The sequence below is a fragment of the Lytechinus variegatus genome, chromosome 9, assembly GCF_018143015.1.
Source record: "Lytechinus variegatus isolate NC3 chromosome 9, Lvar_3.0, whole genome shotgun sequence".
NCBI classification, from domain to species: domain Eukaryota; kingdom Metazoa; phylum Echinodermata; class Echinoidea; order Temnopleuroida; family Toxopneustidae; genus Lytechinus; species Lytechinus variegatus.
This window is the reverse complement of record NC_054748.1, coordinates 1,245,314-1,269,289: the sequence shown is the minus strand read 5'-3', so window position 1 is coordinate 1,269,289 and position 23,976 is coordinate 1,245,314. Positions and strand designations below refer to the sequence as shown.

At 37.8% G+C, this 23,976-nt stretch overlaps 3 protein-coding genes across 8 annotated transcripts in view; all 3 read left to right on the top strand.

Annotated features, from left to right (window-relative positions):
* Positions 1–917, top strand: part of LOC121421122 (myotubularin-related protein 9-like) — a 46,880-nt gene extending 45,963 nt beyond the window's left edge. For 4 of the 6 annotated variants that reach the window (XM_041615762.1, XM_041615763.1, XM_041615765.1 and 1 more), the window contains one exon: positions 332–916. In XM_041615762.1, the coding sequence (XP_041471696.1) occupies positions 332–386 (55 nt within the window). In that variant the 3' untranslated portion in view covers positions 387–916. Of the gene's footprint in view, positions 1–331 lie in introns of all 6 variants that reach the window. The other 2 variants (XM_041615761.1, XM_041615760.1) reach the window with 1 other exon arrangement.
* A 12,579-nt stretch (positions 918–13,496) lies between these two features.
* On the top strand, positions 13,497–14,982 carry LOC121421180 (putative ankyrin repeat protein RF_0381). Its single transcript, XM_041615842.1, has 2 exons — positions 13,497–14,871; positions 14,966–14,982. Exons 1-2 carry the CDS (start codon positions 13,497–13,499, stop codon positions 14,980–14,982), a joined length of 1,392 nt encoding a protein of 463 aa, XP_041471776.1.
* Positions 14,979–23,315, top strand: LOC121421179 (serine/threonine-protein phosphatase 6 regulatory ankyrin repeat subunit B-like). Its single transcript, XM_041615841.1, has 10 exons — positions 14,979–15,099; positions 15,223–15,693; positions 15,961–16,760; positions 17,133–17,475; positions 17,572–18,033; positions 18,391–18,555; positions 19,084–20,148; positions 20,866–21,039; positions 21,307–21,534; positions 22,396–23,315. Exons 1-10 carry the CDS (start codon positions 14,979–14,981, stop codon positions 23,313–23,315), a joined length of 4,749 nt encoding a protein of 1,582 aa, XP_041471775.1.
* The last annotated feature ends 661 nt before the right edge of the window (positions 23,316–23,976 follow it).

Genomic DNA, 23,976 nt, shown 5'->3' with positions numbered 1-23,976 from the left:
ATACTGGTATACATCAATCAATCTATCCCTACCGGTGTGTTGGCTAATTTCGTAGAGCATCCGTCTCATAACCGGGAGGTCGGAGGTTCAAAACCTGGCCGCGTTTGACCAAATTATATTAAAAGGTGGGAGTTGCTGCTACCCTGTTTGTCGTTTATCGATTAAAGGGATAGAGCCTCGTTGATCTTGCTGTGTACAGCGGCTGCTTGGCCCACGATCATTTTGCCAAAGCAAATTTTAACAGTTCTTCATTTAATGCATATTTCGAACAGTAAAATATGGATTTTCATTTTTCTTACATTTGTTTGTCTATCTTTTTCTCTTTCTCTAGGCAATTGGCAGATCTTCAGAAGGAAGCCTTAGAGAAAGGTTTGATCAGCGATTGAATGCCAGCCAAGTACTGTACATTCCTTTGTTTTGTTTCTCACGAGGTCTAGTTGAATCAGTCCATTGTGATGTCACAAAAATAGTAGACTTGTCTATTTGCTCATGGGCAATTCTTTTGAAGTATGTACATCAAACCCGCTATATGCAGGACGTTCTTTAAATTATACATCCTATTTTGTGCTTCATACAAAAAGGGCCCCTGTCGTACAAAGAGTTACCTTTGATCCAATCAATAACAACTGTGAAAAGCCAGCAACACCAACATCTAAGATACATCATGCAAATTTTACCAGTATTTCCAGTGCATCTGTTGGTTGTTCAGAGGGACCATTAGGTCACAGTGATTAAGTTTGCTCTCCTCTTCCCTGGCCACCAACTGATGCACTGGACAAACTGCTATCAAATATTGCACGTACCTGTATAATTTTTATGTCATTTTATGTAACGTTTGATATTGCTTTGTAAATCTTAAATATGTTTGAAGTGCCGAATAAATAATAAATAAATAAACATATGTGATCAAAATATTTCCTACATGTAGATATACTGTATATTCATAGTGTTCTTGAAAATTCATTTTGCTTCTCTTTGCTTACAAAGGACATTGTGCAAATTTCCTGAAGAGGAAATTATGACGTTGATGGATTTCCATATACGTGAGGTTGAATGGGAACTCTTTGTAAACAGGGCCCGGGGCACCATCTTACAAAGAGTAACAATTGATCCAATCAATCCTAACTCTGTGGAAATCCATCAGTGTCATAATTTTTTTTCTACGAAAAAATTTGCACAACGTCTGTTGTATGCAAAGAGAAGCGCAGTGAATTTTCAAGAAGACTATGAATGCATGAATATACATCATAGCGAGAAAATGCTTTGAGCAAACGTGTATAATAGATGTTGCTGGCCGTCAATAGTTGCAACTGATCGGATCAATCGTAACGCTTTGTAAGAAAGGGCCCAGGTGTAATGTTCTCATTATGGCTTTAGTAGGTCATGTAGAGAGGTAAACATAGAGAAAACTTTGGGTGGGGCGAACAAATAGTTGATATTTTTTTAAGTTGTCCCCCTGCTAATTGGCAAGGTGAAGATTCCCTTCTCCGGATGGGGGTCAATGAATATCTGGGTCCCGTAACACAAAGGTTAGTGATTAATCGTACGCTTGATTCTCACGACTGATCGTAGGCCTACATTTTAGTCAATACAGTCAATAGTAGAAAGTTTTTGTACGATCATTGCTAAGCTTTGTGATACGGGCCCCCGGGGTGTGTTTCATGAAGCATCTTGTCAGTGATTTTGACTGGTAGTGTTGCTCTGAGCCAATCGGATGCAAGGATTTCTGTAGCTTGTAACAATGGTCAGTTAAAACTCATGACGATATGTTTCTTTTAATGTAACCTTTTTAGGTCAAGGCTTAGGACATACTGAACTGTAGAAAACGGCTACAGCACATGAAAAAGAAATTCAGATACGTGAACCTTGTGATGTTTTTATAATGCATTGAATGCTGAATTCTATAATTACCTCCCGGTTCCAGTTAGTCCACGTCCTGGATGATTTTTATTGATTGGGCAAACCAAAGGGGCAAACCCTATCGGACCTTACTGGTACCCCGCGCGCGCACACACACCCTCCACTGATTCATTTACCCCAGTGATTCACCTTACCCAGTGATTCACCTAACTTACTGATTCACTTTCCCCGAAGTGACTGTTCAGGGGGTGTGGGGATGTAGTGTGTTATGTGTTTGGTAGTCGTATCGTACAAAATATCAACAGTCCAGGAGGTGGACTAGGTCCCAGTAGGCAATGGGCTGAGACAGTTTGACCTGAATTCTCAAAGATGCTTCTCTAGCCATTGTTTGGTTTCTTTGGAAACCTCAATGAATTCTAGCTAAAAATCAGGTACAAAATGCAATTCATCATCATTGTCATATGCACTAACACCTGCATAATTCGTATCTTTTGGTATTATACTCCAAATCTTGTCCACTTAGTTGAAATTCAACTCAAAACATGATGTGAATAATACATATCCTGTCTGAAAACAAAACAAAAAATGATATGCTACGACTTCATTATTCAAGGTCCAATAAGGCACACTGTAATGTACATAACAAGTAAGATTATCTGTCATTCTGTTCTAAACAGAATGAAACTTGAACCCCTTCTATTATTTGTAAAGTAGGCTTCACAAATAAGATTTCCGCTGCTGTCTTTATTATGCATTACAAGCTGTGGAAGTGCTTTTTTGTGTTATACGCTTCGAAGCAAGCATTATAGTGTGCTAGATATCATACTTCTTCTGTCTTTGATTTCATCGAACCATGCCCTTCCTTTTGATACTTCTCTACATTAGTCTATATGAACATTTCATACTAACCAATTGAGATTTCAATTTTAATTTCGATTAAATATTTTATTTCATTCAAAAGTAAAACAATTTCAAGGTAAAAATATATATTCAATAAGATAGAATGTGGAGACAGCTTGGAAGAACATTAACCCTTTGCACGCTGATGTTGCAATTTTCCATATTCGTACAATTAATTCAACAATTGTAATAATTAGCTTTCTCCCCTACCTTCAAATTAGATATGCTAATAAAAGGCAATAGTTATTGGATGACATCTATATAATAATAATAAGTATCAATGGTCCAATATGGATATATTAAATGGAAACAATTGCCATTATTATCCCCAAAATTAATTCAGTGTGCGAAGAGAATGAAGTTTTATGAAATGCTTCCACCAGTGTATCACATTGGGTTCAATAGTACAATTTTTATCTCTGGCCAAGTGAATTATTCCCCAGACTTTTGAATAGAGTGTCATAGGTTCAATATCCAACAATGGTATAATTGCCTTCGGCAACAAATTCATCCACATTGTGCTGCTCTCAACCCAGGTGATGTAGATAGTTACCTCCTATGATTTAATTGTGACCTGCTACCTTAAAACCAACAATAAGTCGGCTGAAATGAATATTGATATTCTTATGTACATGTAGCCTGAAAAATTTATTTTCTAAGCTTTAAAATGATATATAATATGTTAAAAATTGACCAACAATAACCATTACAAGTACTTGATTGAACGTAAAGGAAATTCAGCAAGAGTTTTAAAAAATAAGGAGAAAACAAGGTTTAAAGTTTGGGTTCACTCAAGCATGAGAATGCATACTTTGTAATCTCAGTGAAACTTACACTCCGTCCGAAAAAGAAGTGTCCAAGAAACTTGCATATGTTTTCTGTTTTTCAACTTCACGACTTCAAATTTTCAGTATGATGAAGAAGAATTGCTCTTTCAGATAAGCTTTTTTTTAATTGGGGTTTTTTGAGACTAAATTACTATTTTGGCTGTTTACATAGAACCCTGCCTGGCGACTTATTGGTGGTTTTGGGGTGGTAGGTCACAATTATTGTTTGAAATGTTTGTGCACTGTAAATGGCTACCAGGATATATGATAATGTACAAGTCATATTGAATTGCAGAGATACATGTATGTTACTGTATGTGTATATCTTAATGTGATATGTTCTATACTATAACTGCATCATTGTCATTATTATTTTCGAATCATTCTAATCATGTGAAATGACTTCCATGATATGATATGATTTGTTACATGTTTGGGGTCATTGTAATACTGTCTGAAATGCATGATAATATTACATTTATATACTGTAGCTACATGTTATCCTTTAAAATGCTCTTTTGAGTTCTGATCATAGTTTTACAATCCTTATTCTGTGTGCAGAAGTGTACATGTACAAATTCTTTGAATAATTGTATTTATTAGTTTTCTCTTTACTTAGGGGCTAGAGAAAGTGAAATGTAAGATGGGGCAGCTTTTAATACCAATCTTGCCACATTCCAATTTTTGTATAGTCTGGTGGAAGTAACCTACTTGAATGTATTTCAGTTTGATTTAAATGAATAATATGTTACATAATTTACAGTCAACTCTTCTTTATGATTCATATTTGAAGTCTTCATCTCATGATTTTTTTCTCGTAGATCAGGAAGTGTTATTTTGTAGCTGTAGACACTCCTTTATCGAAATAATTTATAAAATAAGGGAGTTATGAAAGTTTTGAAAAGTATTGTACTGTCTATGAGGATCATCAAATTGGCAAACATGCTTCAAAATGGCTTATGTTGTAGTACACAAATTTTCCCTATTAACATTCGTATCGCATCTTGCCTCTCTTTTGAGCAAAGCATACTGTATGTTGTGGGGAAAGCATAATTCACACCACATACGTCAAGGTCAGAAGAAAATTACAAATACATAGAATAGAGAGGATTATCTGCCAATTTGTGTAAAAAGCAGATAAAAATTAACCATTTTGTAGCGTGTTTTTTCCAATTTTAGGATTCCTATAGAAAGTATGTAAGATCTTATATAGCTTTCTATTTTAAATTGTGATGAATTTCTTCTTTTAATTACTCCCTCATTTCACTATTTCCAATAAGATTTATTATTTCTTGAGTATGGTTATTCTTTCAATGCAACATTCTGCATTTGCATTTGTCTGATTTATGTTTCATCAAATTGAAAGAAATGATCACTTTTATTATGTGATATTAACTTTATTGGAATTTATGACAATGTTACAATGTGCAAAAAGTGCAAAAGTACTTATATGTGATCTACTGTTATTGTAAATAGAAAAGGAAAGTCTATGCGAATTGTATCTATTAAATGTTATTACACAACATATTTGTTTATATTGATGTTATTGCGTTGCAAGTAGGGTAATGTTTTAACAACAGGCATGGTGTGAAAAATTTGATCAAGATAATATATCTACAGTTCAGAAAAAGATTACAAAATGTTTTGAAGCTTTTTTAGTATTGCTGGTCTGAATGGATTTATTTTGTGCATTTTATGATTTCAATAGAGTCCCCGACAAAGTTCATTGTAAAAAACTATCAAATAATAGAAAAGGTCTAAAAAGCAAAGAAATACATAAGAATCTGCAAAAAACAATATATTACATAAGAAGTTGTTCTGATATCGCAATATTTTTCATGGTCATTTGCTGAGAACACCACAAAGAGCTTCTACACCAAAAATTAGAACATTTGGATTATTTAGGGAATTAGAGGAAAAGGTATGATTTTGCGTACTAATTATGCATAAATTTTCGGCGCAATCGACGGCTGAGATCTCAAGGGCAGGGGGGGGGGGGGTCTTGGAGGCCATATGCACTCCCAAAATACCCGGCGTCAATAGGGTTAAGTGACAGTTATCAAGGCAGTTTTGTATCTCAGAGTCTTATCTCATGTGTGGTTAATATGTTGTACAATTTTATTTTGATGCGCAGGTCACAGGCTTTTTTCAAGTCTTGCGCATCTTTCAAGACAAAACTGGTGACGACCATGAGGTACGCGGTTTCGAAGTTATGAAATTTTTTGTAAAACTGCATGTCAGATCAAAGCTTGTTTAAAAATTTGATTTTCTGTACAATGCCAGTCAATGCCAATAGTGTTTTCAACCATAAATTATCGATGACTATATTTATCTCTTGCTATTCATGATCCAAAAGTGTCACTGGCAGAGTTCTTAAAAAATTGTTCGAAAAACAACGAAATTCACAATTCACAAAACAACACAACTGGAATCAATTGCATGTATGTTTTGACATTTTTTGTAGACATTTTTAAGACATATTAGCTTGCTTGTTTCTAATCTCTTTCATTCTACAGTTATAGTATCCTACATAAATGATGTTGGACTATTCCAAGTAACTTATTACCCTTGTTTTATGTCTAATGCAATAACTATTATCAATAATTTGTATAACATTATTTTGTTTCAATTGATACCATGAACTTCATTATGGGTAAAGGGGAAATCTCTCACACACTAGGTGTGCATGCGTCTCCATTATTCTATTTCTATTCATTTCATCCATTCAATGTGTGGTTAACAAGGAATGTGTGCATTGTGCATTGCTTTTCACCAAACTTGGAATTTAGGGGCTCCTCTGTAAACAGCAGGGCTTTTCATCACATTCAAATGTGTTGAAAAGAAACGCTGTTTACATTAGAGCCCATTCATTTCAAAACCACTGAAGCCAGGAATTTGATATTCTGTTAATACAAGAACAGCTTTTCAAAAACATGTCTGTGAGCGAGTCGTCCAATCATTCTACTAACAATGAGTGGGTAACCCACTTCCTATTGCAACACGAGATATTTTAACTGCAGTGCATTTCAGTAAGGTCCCCAAAATATCATATTTAAAAGTCCCAAGAAATCTAAGTCGGGGAAACTGTCTAATTTTCGTGTCTTATGTAAATAAGCTTTTGTTATATGTAAATTTTCAATTTTCCTCGCAGAAATGGAAATATTTATCCGCGTAAAATGATTTAAGTGATCAAACTGGTGAATTCAAGGTCAGAATTTTTGTCTGCAATATTATCAGAAATTTTCATGTGCACTAAAAGCCTTTCCTTATGATCATACACATCAGCAACTCATGCAAAAATTAATGTCAGCATTCGACACAAATATATATTGACATGCGTCATGACAGTATTATTGTCTTTAGATAAAGACAAATACTTCAAATTTTACCAGGCATTTTAGGGGATAAATAAAAGTAATTTCTCTCGCTACTTTCAAGGCGAGACTAACGAGGAAACATTTGCCACTGCCCTGCGCGGGCTGCGCGTTTCCGTTTTACACCCTGGCGAATGCATTTTCCGGAAAAGTAGCCAAAAAGCGACTAGTGAAGAGTCTACGTTTGTTTACATTCCCGACCTTTCGTTTGAGGACGCGGAAGCTAATTTACAACGGTAGTTGATTTTGGAAGAGACTTTTTGGGCCCGTCGTAAAACTCTAGCCGGCAATGCAAATTGTGTGACATGAGATTTTTTTTTCGTTTCGCATCTGCGACGGAAACGTTCAATATGCGTTTCGTGTGCAAAATTCTGGTGGCTACTATGGTAACAGCGATATATCCGATTGAGGACGACTTTCCAAAGCCACATTTGATTCCTCCTAGAGCTCGAGAGGCCGCCCGGGGGGCCCACTTCCATTGATTAGTGGATACCAAGAGCAACCACGCGTAAAAGGGGACAGAGTGGGCAAGTATATTACGTATAGACCTATGTAGCGTTATAAGGGTGTCAAAACGATGTTTAAAATGCTGAAAAAGGGATACTGACATATCCAATACTTGTAGGGTGTCACAATCCAAATACTAATTAAGAGATGCATTTTCATAATATGAAAAAGACTTACTTCCATTGTTTAGGTGCTTTTCGAAACTCCATTGTCGCGCATGGTATCCACTCATCAATGGAAGTGGTCCCCCCGGAATTTGAATCTAATCCCATTTCTGGGGAATGTAAAACATAATGCCCCTCACATCGTGTGCTCGAGGCATATCGTTTGTGTAGAAGGCGTACACAATAGAACAAAGAAACCCGTTAGCTCAAACCATGGACCCTATAGGGTCCGTGCTTAAACGTATTGTACATGTATATGCTGTGTACAGAAATGGTTTTGGCTAGAGAGGTTGATCTGACCCATGAAATCAATTGCCAGTGATCCACCAATAATCCACATTAAATGCAATATCGATTCGATGGAGTGTAATGATCTATATCTAAGCGTTCATTCAGTAAGTTTTTCCTCATTCAATATGTACTCGATCTGTTTGAAAAACCACTTTCTTATCCATGTCATAATCTATTTTAGGTCCTACATTTCGAATATCTCCAGCCATCAGTCATAATATACATGTATGTATAGTGCGGGTGTCGCGGGAAAGGATTTTGCACACGAAAAGCAGATCTGTAGGGCCTGTAACCCCCCTGTAACACAAAGTTTAGCATTGATTGTACAGCAGTTTTCTACGTTTGATTCTATTGACTATGATGTACAATCAATCTTAAAAATCAAGTGTATGATTAAACGATAAATTTTGTGTAAGGGGACCCCAAAATTAGCGTCGGTGAAGATTGCGAAAGGTCACAATTATCAGCTTGGCGCGCGATTCAAAGTCCGCACCGAAGTTATCCGCTGAACATACCGTACCATGGTACTTGCAAATGCAGCTGAGCTTTTACTTTCCAGGTTCAATACGAATGTTTGCCTTGATCATTGCCTTGCCGATTTGCTGATGTCTGTCTTTCTCTCTATCTGTCTATATATCTATCTCTCAAATTCTATCTCTATCTATCTATGTAACTGCAGTATCTATCTATCTAATAATCTTCTCTGTCTCTCTCATTCTTTATCTAACATATATCTCAAATTCTCTATCTCTCTCTATCTATCCATCCATCTGTCTGTCTTTCTCTATTTCTCTCTCTCTACCTACCTTTGTAACTACAGTATCTATCTGTTAATTTGTCGCTCTTCTTTCTCATTTTTGATCTATCTGACATCTATCTATCTCTCAAATTCTCCAGCTCTCTCTCTCTCTCTATCCATCTGTCTGTCTTTCTTCTATCTATTTATCTATCTATCTATGAAAATACAGCATCGGTTAATTTGTCTATCTTCTCTGTTTCTCTCATTCTTTATCTATTTATCTCTCAAATTCTCTATCTCTCTCTCTCCCTCTATCTATCCATCTGTCTGTCTTTTTCTCTATTTCTCTTTTTCCGTCCATATATCTATAACATATCTCCATCTCTCAAGTTCTCTCCCCCATCCATCTATCTATCTATCTATCTTCTATCTATTTTTGTATACAGTATCTATCTATCTGTTAATTTGTTGATAATCTTCCCTGTCTCATTCTTTATCTATTTAACATCTATCTATCTCTCAATTTCTCTCTATCTCTCCCTATCTATCTATCCATCTGTCTGTCTTTCTCTATTTCTCTCTATCTATTTATCTATCTATTTTTATAACTTCAGTATCTATCTGTTAATAATCTTCTCTGTCTCTCTCACTTTTAAATCTATTTAACATCTATCTCTCAAATTCTCTATCTATCTATCTCTCTATCCATCTATCTATCCATCTGTCTGTCTTTCTCTATTTCTCTCAATCTATTTATCTATTTTTTTAACTAGAGTATCTATCTATCTGTTAATTTGTTAATAATCTTCTCTGTGTCTCTCATTCTTTATCTATTTAATATCTATATATCTCTCTCTCTCTCTATCTATCAATCTGTCTGTCTTTCTCTCATTCTCTCTATCTATTTATCTATCTATTTTTTTAACTAGAGTATCTATCTGTTAATTTGTTAATATTCTTTGTCTCTCTCCCTCTTTATCTATCTAACATCTATCTATCTCTCATCTCTATCTCTCAAATCCTCTATCCATCTGTCTGTCTTTCTCTATTTCTCTCTATATTTCTATCTATCTATGTATCTATCTATCTGTTGATTTGTCTATCTTCTCTGTCTCTCTCATTCTTTATCTCTATCTATCTAACATCTATATCTATCTGTCTCTCTTTCTCTTTGTCCGTCCATATTTCCACGTATAACATCTCTCTCCCTCTCTCTCTATTTATATATCTATCCATCTCTCCCTCTTTCTCTCTTTTTCTATCTATCTATCCACCTCTCTCTCTCTCTCTCTCCCTCTCTATTTCTATCTATCTATCTATCTGTCTATCTTGTCTCTATCAGTCTTCTATATCTATCTTTCGGCAGCTAATTCTAAGTGTATCAATCCATCAAACTTCAATTTGTCTTTCCATTATAAGTATCTGTTTATTTTGATTTTGTCTGTCATTCTATTCATTTAGTTAATAATTTATTTTTAGAAAAAAAACTGTCATATATAAACAACGCGACTGCAAAAGCATGCTCGGAATTCACTCCTGACCGCCACTCTCTCTAGGGAAGTGCCGAGGAACTCTCTGTAGTAACTGTGCAAATGTGGTGGACTCGCCTGTGTCGCACGCTGCATGCAACCAGCGACGTGTGTAGACTCTTCACTAGTCGCTTTTTGGCTACTTTTCCGGAAAATGCCTTCGCCAGGGTGTAAAACGGAAACGCGCGCCGGGCTTTGCCCATAGAAATCCTGTACAAAATAGAGGGAATATTTGCCAAATTTCTGCTAGTGCGCTTGCGCAGTAGCAGCCGATTTCGATCGATACACTCTAAATTACACGGATTTGAAATAGGTCCACGTGGACTGTAGTTAGGGACCAATCGAATTTCGGATTTAGTTTGAATCCTTAAGATTCATTTTTAAATCTCGATAGAGTAAAATTTAAATCATTTGAGATGTAAATCTAAGTCTTTGGGATTAAAACTAAATCCAGAAATCGATTGGTCCATCTGGACTTTTTTTAAATTCCTGTAATTTAGAGTGTAATTTCAGTATTTCAGAAATCTGGCTGGAACCAGTTTACGGCAATGACATTTATTCCTTTGTCGCCCATAGAGTGGGTTTTAGTCCATGATAGAAGAGGCATAACCATGTTTTTTCATAATTATAAACAGTACTTTTTTATGTTTTTTTTGTCAATTCGAGGGTGCTGATTACGAATCTGAATGATGGCACTAGATCGTGTACCCTTGAGCATTTTCCGCAAATTGGCAAAATCCAATATGGCCGCCGAAATATGCATATTACTTATCAAAATCAGAAAATTGCAAGCAGACTGGCTAAAAAATGTCTGTAATTGTGTTGCAGGAGTGAAATATTATCTGATCTTTGTTTTTTGCGGGCAGTTTTATGATTTTCATGGGTAATTTCAGACTTTGGCAGCCATATTGAATTTTGCCAATTTGCGGAAAATGCTCAAGGTTACATGAGTGGCATCATTCAGATTCGTAATCAGCGCCCTCGAATTGACAAGAAACCATAATAATATATTGTATATGTGAAAAAAAAGGTTTAGTCGATTTTCTATGGGGCCTATCCTGGACTACTTTTTTGAGAAACAATCATGCAAATTACAAAATCCCAATAGTATTTCATCAAGTAATTCGATGTATTAAGCGCTATATAAATGCGAAATATTATTAATATTACTTTTATTAATTCCGTTAATGTGTGGAAGTTGGATTTGTCGCCAGAGAATGCCATGGGACCCGAATTAAGCCTAGACGCTAGACATGTAGACGTTACCCTATACTTTCTTAAGTTGGACTATATTGAAAACCCCTGGTTTAAGAATACACCCTATACCCCCAAACTAACATAAAATCCTATTGCAACCCTCAACCTACATCTTAGAAATAATTAAGCCCGGAACAATTTTTCGCAGGAGGAAACGTCGCGTCATCAATCTCCGATTTGCCAGCACTACTTTTCATGTAGCTGATAGAGAAAGTCCTACTCTGTCCTCTACAAGTGGTTTAAATAACAAAATGAAAGTAATTTTACTCTATAGCAGAAATGTCATTTTGCCTTATTCGGGGCTCCAAACAGCAAGGTGCCTCCTCTATCTTTTCCGATGGGCTTCATGAACAGAAAATATGTTTTGATGTGTAAAAGAGCCTTTTACCCTTATGCACATGTAAATAATATATACCTATTTATCGCAACGCTCATTAGTTTCATGCTGTTACTGAGTGTTAGTTGTACCAACAGCTACTGTATTCTCTTAAATGGCCTTAAATGGCATACCATCAATTTCATTAAATTAAGTAAAATTTAGTGTTATTTCTACACGGAGGTTGCTTTTTGGTCTAATTTTATTGCTATATTGAACAATACGCAATCTATTTGCCCATTTTCGACGCAAGATAAGACGTTAATACTGCTATGAAGCCTAAATATTCTCGGTGACTTTGTGTCGGATACTTTTATTTTGCATTAGTTGTTGCTTATGATAAAACAGAGAAATCAAAGCACAATCAAGTTTTTAGGTAAAAGACGTGGACATATTCCCATGATTATAATAATACATAGGATGATCATTTGCATAATATTCAAATGATATAGCTGACATTAAGCTGAATAGGTATAGGCCTATCTATCATTTGTTTTTGTGATCTCATCATATTACTTTGTCTTTAACGAGAGTCTTACATGCAACATTCAATCTATATCTCAATTTGTTTAAATTTTCGAATATGAGGGATACTTATTTGCATATTATGCAAAATAGACAAAGCGGTTCCACATTAATGCAAATAATAATGTTCCATCATTCAAGTCAATTTAATTTGGATCTTGTTTTTATATTGATTATATTTTTTTTTCGAATTTACAACTACCTATTTGCATAATATTGTGCAAATTATGCAAATTTAATCCAGACAAACATTTTCTAATTATGTCTGCCTTCACCCCTGATTCTGATATCGTAAATTTGCACTCTTAAATCATTTAAACTGGATAACTATATTTCAATTTTGTGAAGAAAATTTGAAGTCCTCCCCTGCAACAGAGGATGTTTTGCATAAAATTATTTGATTTCTTGTATTTTCAGACCTAATAAGGGACATTATTAGCAAAATTTTGTAATCATGATACGTACCTGTCTCGCTATACGCTTAATGCGAGTGTGAAGCGCGAGTTGAAATGTTTGTATATATTGGCCCCAAACAGGGTAATTTTAAGGACTATATTTCAGGAATCTATTAAAAGTATACATATTTCACCATAGTCATTTAAAGCGAGTGCCAAGTACTTGCTGTTTTTGGTTCAATTATATCTAAACACAAGGAGCAAAAGTCATATCTCAAATGCTTCAAATTTTAAGAGAATCAACAAAACTTTTCAATTACACTTCTCTTCTTATCACTACCATAAACCAATAACGTGAGGGTAGTCGGTAAATATCATTACTACTGGATATTATATTCTCTCCAGTACAATATAGTATCGACACGCTTTGGTAACACGGTATGAATAGTTGTAAACATCATGTGGATGGTGACAACAATGCACCAATGAACTGCATGATTCAGCTGTTCTGAGACATATATTTCTTTCACACTTCGGAATAAGGGCTTCACAACGTTCAAATACACAGAGTGGTGCAGACATGCAGAAGTTTCACTTTATTTCAAACATTCTTCTCTTAAGGAACGACGTGAAGACAGGTTAAATTTACCAGCAGACAATGGCAAATAATGAAGTTCTAGATTCTTAATGAAGGCTCATCTTGACACTGTATGATACAGGCTAAATAGCAGCGGGACCAGTAACTTGGCACTATGGATGACGTGTTTGAAAAATTACAAAAAGCGGTATGGAAAGGAAAGATTAAGGAGGTAAAACAATTGATCAAACATGGTGCTAACATAAACGAGGCAGACCAAGATGGATACACGTGTTTACACATTGCAGTAGAAAACAACCAAAAGGACATCACTGAGTTTCTCATTGAAAACGGAGCTGATGTCGAAAAGACTACCTCAAACATGTCAAAGGGGCAAACACCCTTACATCTCGCTGCCGCAGCGGGACATCTTAAGATGATGAATTTAATTCTCAGTCATGGAGGTGAATTGAATAAAGGGAATAATGATGGCGGGACTGCATTACACTATGCAGCTGAGAATGGTCATCTTGGTGTCACCAGACATCTAATCAGTCAAGGAGCTGAAATTAATAGAGAGCAAAAAGATGGTTGGACTGCATTACACACTGCTGCTGAGAATGGTCATCTTGATGTCACGAAACATCTCATTAGTCAAGGGGCCGATGTGAATAAAGGGAATAAAAATGGTAGTATTGCATTGCACTATGCAGCTCAGAATGGCCATCTTGATATCACCAAACATCTCATCAGTCAAGGTGCTGAAGTAAATAGAGAGGAAAAAGATGGTCGGACTGCATTACACACTGCTGCTCAGAATGGTCATCTTGATGTCACGAAACATCTCATTAGTCAAGGGACCGATGTAAATAAAGGGAATAAAAATGGTAGTACTGCATTGCACTATGCAGCTCAGAATGGCCATCTTGATATCACCAAACATCTCATCAGTCAAGGTGCTGAAGTAAATAGAGAGGAAAAAGATGGTCGGACTGCATTACACACTGCTGCTCAGAATGGTCATCTTGATGTCACGAAACATCTCATTAGTCAAGGAACCGATGTAAATAAAGGGAATAAAAATGGTAGTACTGCATTGCACTATGCAGCTGAGAATGGTCATCTTGATATCACCAAACATCTCATCAGTCAAGGTGCTGAAGTAAATAGAGAGGAAAAAGATGGTCGGACTGCATTACACACTGCTGCTCAGAATGGTTATCTTGATGTCACCAAACATCTTATAAGTCAAGGAGCTGAAGTAAATAGAGAGAAAAAGGATAGTCGGAAGGCATTACACATTGCAGCTCGGGCGGGTCATTTTGATCGCACCAAACATCTCATCAGTCAATGGGCCAATGCCAATAACGGGAATCATAATGGTAGTACGGCATTGCACTATGCAGCTCAGAATGGCCATCTTGATATCACCAAACATCTCATCAGTCAAGAAGCTGATGTGAATAAAGGGAATAATAATGATAGGACTGCATTACACATTGCAGCTTTGAATGGACATCTTGATATCACCAAGCATCTCATCAGCCAGGGTGCTGATGTGAATAGAGAGCAAAAAAATAATTGGACTGCATTACACATTGCAGCTCATAATGGTCATCTTGATGTCACCAAATATCTCATTAGTCAAGGGGCCGATATGAAAAAAGGGAATAATGACGGTAGTACGGCATTGCACTATGCAGCTCAGAATGGCCATCTTGATATAACCAAACATCTCATCAGTCAAGGAGCTGAAGTAAATAGAGGGGAAAAAGATGGTCGGACTGCATTACACACTGCGGCTCAGACTGGTCATCTTGATGTCACCAAACATCTTATCAGTCAAGGAGCTGAAGTAAATAGAGAGGAAAAAGATGGTTGGACTGCATTACATATTGCAGCTCAGAATAGTCATCTTGATGTCACCAAACATCTCATCAGTCAAGGAGCCGATGTGAATAAAGGGAATAATAATGGTAGTACTGCATTACACACTGCTGCTCAGAATGGTCATCCTGATGTTACCAAGCATCTTATAAGTCAAGGAGCTGAAGTAAATAGAGAGGAAAAAGATGGTTCGACTGCATTACACACTGCTGCTCAGAATGGCCATCTTGATGTCACCAAATATCTAATCAGTCAAGGAGCTGGAGTAAATAGAGAGAAAAAAGATGGTCGGACTGCATTACACATGGCAGCTCAGAATGGTAATTTTGATGTCACCAAACATCTCATCAGCCAGGGTGCAGATGTGAATAGAGAGGAAAAAGATGGTTCGACTGCATTACACATTGCAGCTCAGGAGGGTCATCTTAATGTCACCAAACATCTCATAGGCCAGGGTGCTGATGTGAATAGAGAGGAAAAAGATGGTTTGACTGCATTACACATTGCAGTTCATAATGGTCATCTTGATGTCACCAAACATCTCATCAGTCAAGGAGCTTTTGTGAATAGAGAGCAAAAAGATGATTGGACTGCATTACACGCGGCAGCTCAGAATGGATATCTTCATGTCACCAAGCATCTCATCAGCCAGGGTGCTGATGTGAATAGAGAGGAAAATGATGGTTGGACTGCATTACACACTGCTGCTCAGAATGGTCATATTGATGTCACCAAACATCTCATCAGTCAAGGGGCCGATGTGAATAAAGGGAATAATAATGGTAGTACTGCATTACACACTGCTGCTCATAATGGCCATCTTGATATCACCAAACTTCTCATTAGTCAAGGGGCCGATGTGAATAAAGGGAATAATAATGGTAGTACTGCATTGCACTATGCAGCTCAGAATGGCCATCTTGATATCACCAAACATGTAATCAGTCAAGAAGGTGATGTGAATAAAGAGCAAAAAGATGGTTGGACTGCATTACACATTGCAGCTCATAATGGTCATCTTGAAGTCACCAAACATCTCATTAGTCAAGGGCCCGATGTGAATAAAGGGAATAATAATGGTAGTACTGCATTGCACTATGCAGCTCAGAATGGCCATCATGATATCACCAAACATCTCATCAGTCAAGAAGCTGATGTGAATAAAGGGAATGATAATGGTATGACTGCATTACACATTGCAGCTTTGAATGGACATCATGATATCACCAAGCATCTCATAAGCCAGGGTGCTGATGTGAATAGAGAGCAAAAAGATGGTAGTACTGCATTACACATTGCAGTTAATAATGGTCATCCTGATGTCACCAAACATCTCATTAGTCAAGGGGCCGATGTGAATAAAGGGAATAATAATGGTAGTACTGCATTGCACTATGCAGCTCAGAATGTCCATCTTGATATCACCAAACATCTCATCAGTCAAGGAGCTGAAGTAAATCGAGAGGAAAAAGATGGTTCGACTGCATTACACACTGCTGCTCAGAATGGTCATCTTGATGTCACCAAATATCTAATCAGTCAAGGAGCTGGAGTAAATAGAGAGAAAAAAGATGGTCGGACTGCATTACACATGGCAGCTCAGAATGGTAATTTTGATGTCACCAAACATCTCATCAGCCAGGGTGCTAATGTGAATAGAGAGGAAAAAGATGGTTCCACTGCATTACACATTGCAGCTCAGGAGGGTCATCTTGATGTCACCAAACATCTCATCAGCCAGGGTGCTGATGTGAATAGAGAGGAAAAAGATGGTTTGACTGCATTACACATTGCAGTTCATAATGGTCATCTTGATGTCACCAAACATCTCATCAGTCAAGGAGCTTTTGTGAATAGAGAGCAAAAAGATGATTGGACTGCATTACACGCGGCAGCTCAGAATGGATATGTTCATGTCACCAAGCATCTCATCAGCCAGGGTGCTGATGTGAATAGAGAGGAAAATGAGGGTTGGACTACATTGCACACTGCTGCTCAGAATGGTCATATTGATGTCACCAAACATCTCATCAGTCACGGGGCCGATGTGAATAAAGGGAATAATAATGGGAGTACTGCATTACACACTGCTGCTCATAATGGCCATCTTGATATCACCAAACATCTCATTAGTCAAGGGGCCGATGTGAATAAAGGGAATAATAATGGTAGTACTGCATTGCACTATGCAGCTGAGAATGGCCATCTTGATGTCACCAAACATGTAATCAGTCAAGGAGCTGATGTGAATAAAGGGAATGATAATGGTCTGACTGCATTACACATTGCAGCTTTGAATGGACATCTTGATATCACCAAATATCTCATCAGTCAAGGAGCTGAAGTAAATAGAGAGGAAAAAGATAGTTGGACTGCATTACACACTGCTGCTCAGAATGGCCATCTTCATGTCACCAAACATCTTATCAGTCAAGGCGCTGAAGTAAATAGAGAGGAAAAAGATGGTTGGACTGCATTACATATTGCAGCTCAGAATAGTCATCTTGATGTCACCAAACATCTCATCAGTCAAGGGGCCGATGTGAATAAAGGGAATAATAATGGTAGTACTGCATTATACATTGCAGCTTTGGATGGACATCTTAAAATCACGAAGCATCTCATCAGTCAGGCTGCTGATGTGAATAGAGGGCAAAAAGATGGTTGGACTGCATTACACATTGCAGCTCATAATGGTCATCCTGATGTCACCAAACATCTCATTAGTCAAGGGGCCGATGTGAATAAAGGGAATAATAATGGTAGTACTGCATTGCACTATGCAGCTCAGAATGGCCATCTTGATATCACCAAACATCTCATCAGTCAAGGAGCTGAAGTAAATAGAGAGGAAAAAGATGGTTGGACTGCATTACTCACTGCTGCTCAGAATGGTCATCTTGATGTCACCAAACATCTTATCAGTCAAGGAGCTGAAGTAAATAGAGAGGAAAAAGATGGTTCGACTGCATTACACACTGCTGCTCAGAATGGTCATCTTGATGTCACCAAATATCTAATCAGTCAAGGAGCTGAAGTAAATAGAGATAAAAAAGATGGTCGGACTGCATTACACACTGCTGCTCAGAATGGTCATCGTGATGTCACCAAGCATCTTATTAGTCAAGGAGCTGAAGTGAATATAAAGCAAAAAGATGGTGGGACTGCATTACACATTGCAGCTCAGGAGGGTCATCTTGATGTCACCAAACATCTCATCAGCCAGGGTGCTGATGTGAATAGAGAGGAAAAAGATGGTTTGACTGCATTACACATTGCAGTTTATAATGGTCATCTTGATGTCACCAAACATCTCATCGTTCAAGAAGATGATGTGAATAGAGGGGGTAAAAATGGTTGGACTGCATTACACACTGCAGCTCATAGTGGTTATCTTGCTGTCACCAAACATCTCATCAGTCAAGGAGCTGAAGTAAATAGAGAGGAAAAAGATGGTTGGACTGCATTACACATTGCAGCTCAGAATGGTCATCTTGATGTCACCAAACATCTCATCAGTCAAGGAGCTGAAGTAAATAGAGAGGAAAAAGATGGTTGGACTGCATTACACATGGCAGCTGAGAATGGTCATCTTGATGTCGCCAAACATCTCATCAGTCAAGGAGCTGAAGTGAATAGAGAGGAAAAAGATGGTTGGACTGCATTACACATTGCAGCTCAGAATGGTCATCTTGATGTCACCAAACATCTCATCAGTCAAGGAGCTGAAGTGAATAGAGAGGAAAAAGATGGTTGGACTGCATTACACATGGCAGCTCAGAATGGTCATCTTGAGGTCGCCAAACATCTCATCAGTCAAGGAGCTGATGTGAATAAAGGAAATGAAAATGGTGGTACTGCATTGCACTATGCAGCTCAGAATGCCCATCTTGATATCACCAAACATCTCATCAGTCAAGGAGCTGAAGTAAATAGAGAGGAAAAGGATGGTTGGACTGCATTACACACTGCTGCTCAGAATGGTTATCTTGATGTCGCCAAACATCTCATCAGCCAGGGTGCAGAAGTGAATAAACAGCAGAACGATGGTTGGACTGCATTACACACTGCTGCTCAGAATGGTTATCTTGATGTCGCAAAACATCTTATCAGTCAAGGAGCTGAAGTAAATAGAGAGGAGAAAGATGGTCGGACCGCATTACACACTGGTGCTCAGAATGGTCATCTTGATGTCACCAAATATCTCATTAGTCAAGGGGCCGATGTGAATAAAGGCAATAATAATGGTAGTACTGCATTGCACTATGCAGCTCAGACTGGCCATCTTGATATCACCAAACATCTCATCAGTCAAGGAGCTAAAGTAAATAGGGAGGAAAAAGATGGTTGGATTGCATTACACACTGCTGCTCAGAATGGTTATCTTGATGTCGCCAAACATCTTATCAGTCAAGGAGCTGAAGTAAACAGAAAGGAAAAAGATGGTTTGACTGCATTACATATTGCAGCTCAGAATGGTGATCTTGATGTCACCAAACATCTCATCAGTCAAGGAGCCGATGTGAATAAAGGGAATAATAATGGTAGTACTGCATTACACACTGCTGCTCAGAATGGCCATCTTGATATCACCAAACATCTCATCAGTCAAGGAGTTGAAGTAAATAGAGAGGAAAAAGATGGTCGGACTGCATTACACACTGCTGTTCAGAATGGTTATCTTGATGTCGCCAAACATCTTATCAGTCAAGGATCTGAAGTAAATAAAAAGGAAAAAGATGGTTTGACTGCATTACATATTGCAGCTCAGAATGGTCATCTTGATGTCACCAAACATCTCATCAGTCAAGAAGCCGATGTGAATAATAGGAATAATAATGGTAGTACTGCATTGCACTATGCAGCTCAGAATGGCCATCTTGATATCACCAAACATCTCATCAGTCAAGGAGCTAAAGTAAATAAAGAGGAAAAAGATGGTTGGATTGCATTACACACTGCAGCTCAGAATGGTCATCTTGATGTCGCCAAACATCTCATCAGTCAAGGAGCTGATGTGAATAAAGGAAATGATGATGGTAGTACGGCCTTATACTTCGCATCTCAGAATGGTCTTCTTGATGTCACCAAACATCTCATCAGTGAAGGAGCTGAAGTAAATAGAGAGGAAAAAGAAGGTCGGACTGCATTACACACTTCTGCTCAGAATGGTCATCTTGATGTCACCAAACATCTTATCAGTCAAGGAGCTGAAGTAAATAGAGAGGAAAAAGATGGTTGGACTGCATTACATATTGCAGCCCAGAATGGTCATCTTGATATCACCAAACATCTCATCAGTCAAGGAGCCGATGTGAATAAAGGGAATAATAATGGTAGTACTGCATTACACACTGCTGCTCAGAATGGCCATCTTGATATCACCAAACATCTCATCAGTCAAGGAGCTGAAGTAAATAGAGAGGAAAAAGATGGTTGGATTGCATTACACACTGCTGCTCAGAATGGTCATCTTGATGTCACCAAACATCTCATCAGTCAAGGAGCTGATGTGAATAAAGGAAATGATGATGGTAGTACGGCCTTATACTTCGCATCTCAGAATGGTCATCTTGATGTCACCAAACATCTCATCAGTCAAGGAGCTGATGTGAATAGAGAGCAACAAGATCATTGGACTGCATTACATATTGCAGCTCAGAATGGTCATATTGATGTCACCAAACATCTCATCAGTCGAGGGGCCGATGTGAATAAAGGGAATAATAATGGTAGTACTGCATTGCACCATGCAGCTCAGAACGGCCATCTTGATATCACCAAACATCTCATCAGTCAAGGAGCTGAAGTAAATAATGAGGAAAAAGATGGTCGGACTGCATTACACACTGCTGCTCAGAATGGTCATCTTGATGTCACCAAACATCTTATCAGTCAAGGAGCTGAAGTAAATAGAGAGGAAAAAGATGGTCGGACTGCATTACACACTGCTGCTCTGAATGGTCATCTTGATGTCACCAAACATCTCATCAGTCAAGGAGCTGAAGTAAATAGAGAGGAAAAAGATTGTCGGACTGCATTACACACTGCTGCTCAGAATGGTCATCTTGATGTCACCAAACATCTCATCAGTCAAGGAGCTGAAGTAAATAGAGAGGAAAAAGATTGTCGGACTGCATTACACACTGCTGCTCAGAATGGTTATCTTGATGTCGCCAAACATCTCATCAGCCAGGGTGCAGAAGTGAATAAACAGCAGAACGATGGTTGGACTGCATTACACACTGCTGCTCAGAATGGTTATCTTGATGTCGCAAAACATCTTATCAGTCAAGGAGCTAAATTAAATAGAGAGGAAAAAGATGGTTCGACTGCATTACATATTGCAGCTCAGAATGGTCATCTTGATATCACCAAACATCTCATCAGTCAAGGAGCCGATGTGAATAAAGGGAATAAAAATGGTAGTACTGCATTACACACTGCTGCTCAGAATGGCCATCTTGATATCACCAAACATCTCATCAGTCAAGAAGTTGAAATTAATAGAGAGGAAAAAGATGGTCGGACTGCATTACACACTGCTGCTCAGAATGGTCATCTTGATGTCACCAAACATCTCATCAGTCAAGGGGCCGATGTGAATAAAGGGAATAATAATGGTAGTACTGCATTGCACTATGCAGCTCAGAATGGCCATCTTGATATCACCAAACATCTCATCAGTCAAGGAGCTGAAGTAAATAGAGAGGAAAAAGATGGTTCGACTGCATTACATATTGCAGCTCAGAATGGTCATCTTGATATCACCAAACATCTCATCAGTCAAGGAGCCGATGTGAATAAAGGGAATAATAATGGTAGTACTGCATTACTCACTGCTGCTCAGAATGGTCATCTTGATGTCACCAAACATCTTATCAGTCAAGGAGCCGAAGTAAATAGAGAGGAAAAAGATGGTTCGACTGCATTACACACTGCTGCTCAGAATGGTCATCTTGATATCACCAAACATCTCATCAGTCAAGGAGTTGAAGTAAATAGAGAGGAAAAAGATGGTCGGACTGCATTACACACTGCTGCCCAGAATGGTTATCTTGATGTCGCCAAACATCTTATCAGTCAAGGAGCTGAAGTAAATAGAAAGGAAAAAGATGGTTTGACTGCATTACATATTGCAGCTCAGAATGGTCATCTTGATGTCACCAAACATCTCATCAGTCAAGGAGCCGATGTGAATAAAGGGAATAATAATGGTAGTACTGCATTACACACTGCTGCTCAGAATGGCCATCTTGATATCACCAAACATCTCATCAGTCAAGGAGTTGAAGTAAATAGAGAGGAAAAAGATGGTCGGACTGCATTACACACTGCTGCTCAGAATGGTTATCTTGATGTCGCCAAACATCTTATCAGTCAAGGAGCTGAAGTAAATAGAAAGGAAAAAGATGGTTTGACTGCATTACATATTGCAGCTCAGAATGGTGATCTTGATGTCACAAAACATCTCATCAGTCAAGGGGCCGATGTGAATAAAGAGAATAATAATGGTAGTACTGCATTGCACTATGCAGTTGTGAATGGCCAGCATGATATCACCAAATGCCTCATCAGTGAAGGTGCTGACGTAAATATTCAACATGACACTGGACGAACTGCATTACATTTTGGGTGTGAGAATGGTTATCTAGATATCACTAAATATCTTATCAGTCAAGGAGCTAAAGTGAATAGAGGAGATAAGGCTGGTTTGACTGCCTTACATCTTGCAGCTGCGAATGGACAACTTGATGTCACCATGCATCTTGTTAATCAAAAAGCTGAGGTGAATAAAGAAGATAATGATGGTCACACTTCACTGCTGTTTGCTGTCCAGAATAGCCATGTTGAAGTCATTGAATATCTGATAGGTCAAGGAGCTAAAGCCGACAGGGAAATCGCTGATGGTTGTGCAAAAGTACTCTCTACTGTGCATGATGGTCGCCCAAATGTCGTTCCCGTTGTATTGGCACCAGGATCGAGTCCTGAACTAGACGGCATCCATGGAACGACTCCCCTAGGACTGTCTTTGCTGTTTGGGTACGAACAAATCGCTGGGATTCTAGCCACCTGTTCCCCATCCGAGGTAAGCTCTTTATATTGATAACGTATTCTCTATTTTGATGCATGACAATCAGTTTGATATTTTGTTTAGCACCTCTAATCACCTGATTTTACCAAGCTTACTCCATTGTTTTGATTTTTTTTACCAGGATCGAAACAGAACTAGTTCATCAAACACAACAACTAAACATTTAACACAACATTGAAATTCAAACTAACATTAAAACATCAAACAGATAACAAAAAAAAACAAGAAACACAAAATAATGATAATGGAATATAATAAAGGTTTCATGCCATGAATGATTTTCATTTTGAAATTAAAAAGAAATCTCTTTAACTGTTCTATTCATTATTCAATACGGTTAAGAAGAGATTTTGAAAACGATCTCTGCCCAGGTCATCAACAGTTATTTTCATCATGCGATACAAGAGGGTCATACATTTGTTGTTGAGTATCTAGTCAATCGTGGAGCAGATCTCAATGTCCAGTCAGCAGACGGTCAGACGTGTCTTCATAAAGCAATCAAACTTTGCGACAGGACGGAGAGAAATGTACAATATAGTGACACACTAAGAAATGTGAGTAGCATTCAACATTGTCAGCGTACGAATAAACCAACCATGTACAAGACGATTAACTTTTTAAATTTCATTGTTTAATATAATTTTTCTAGGAAAGGTGCAAGAACTTTTGTTTA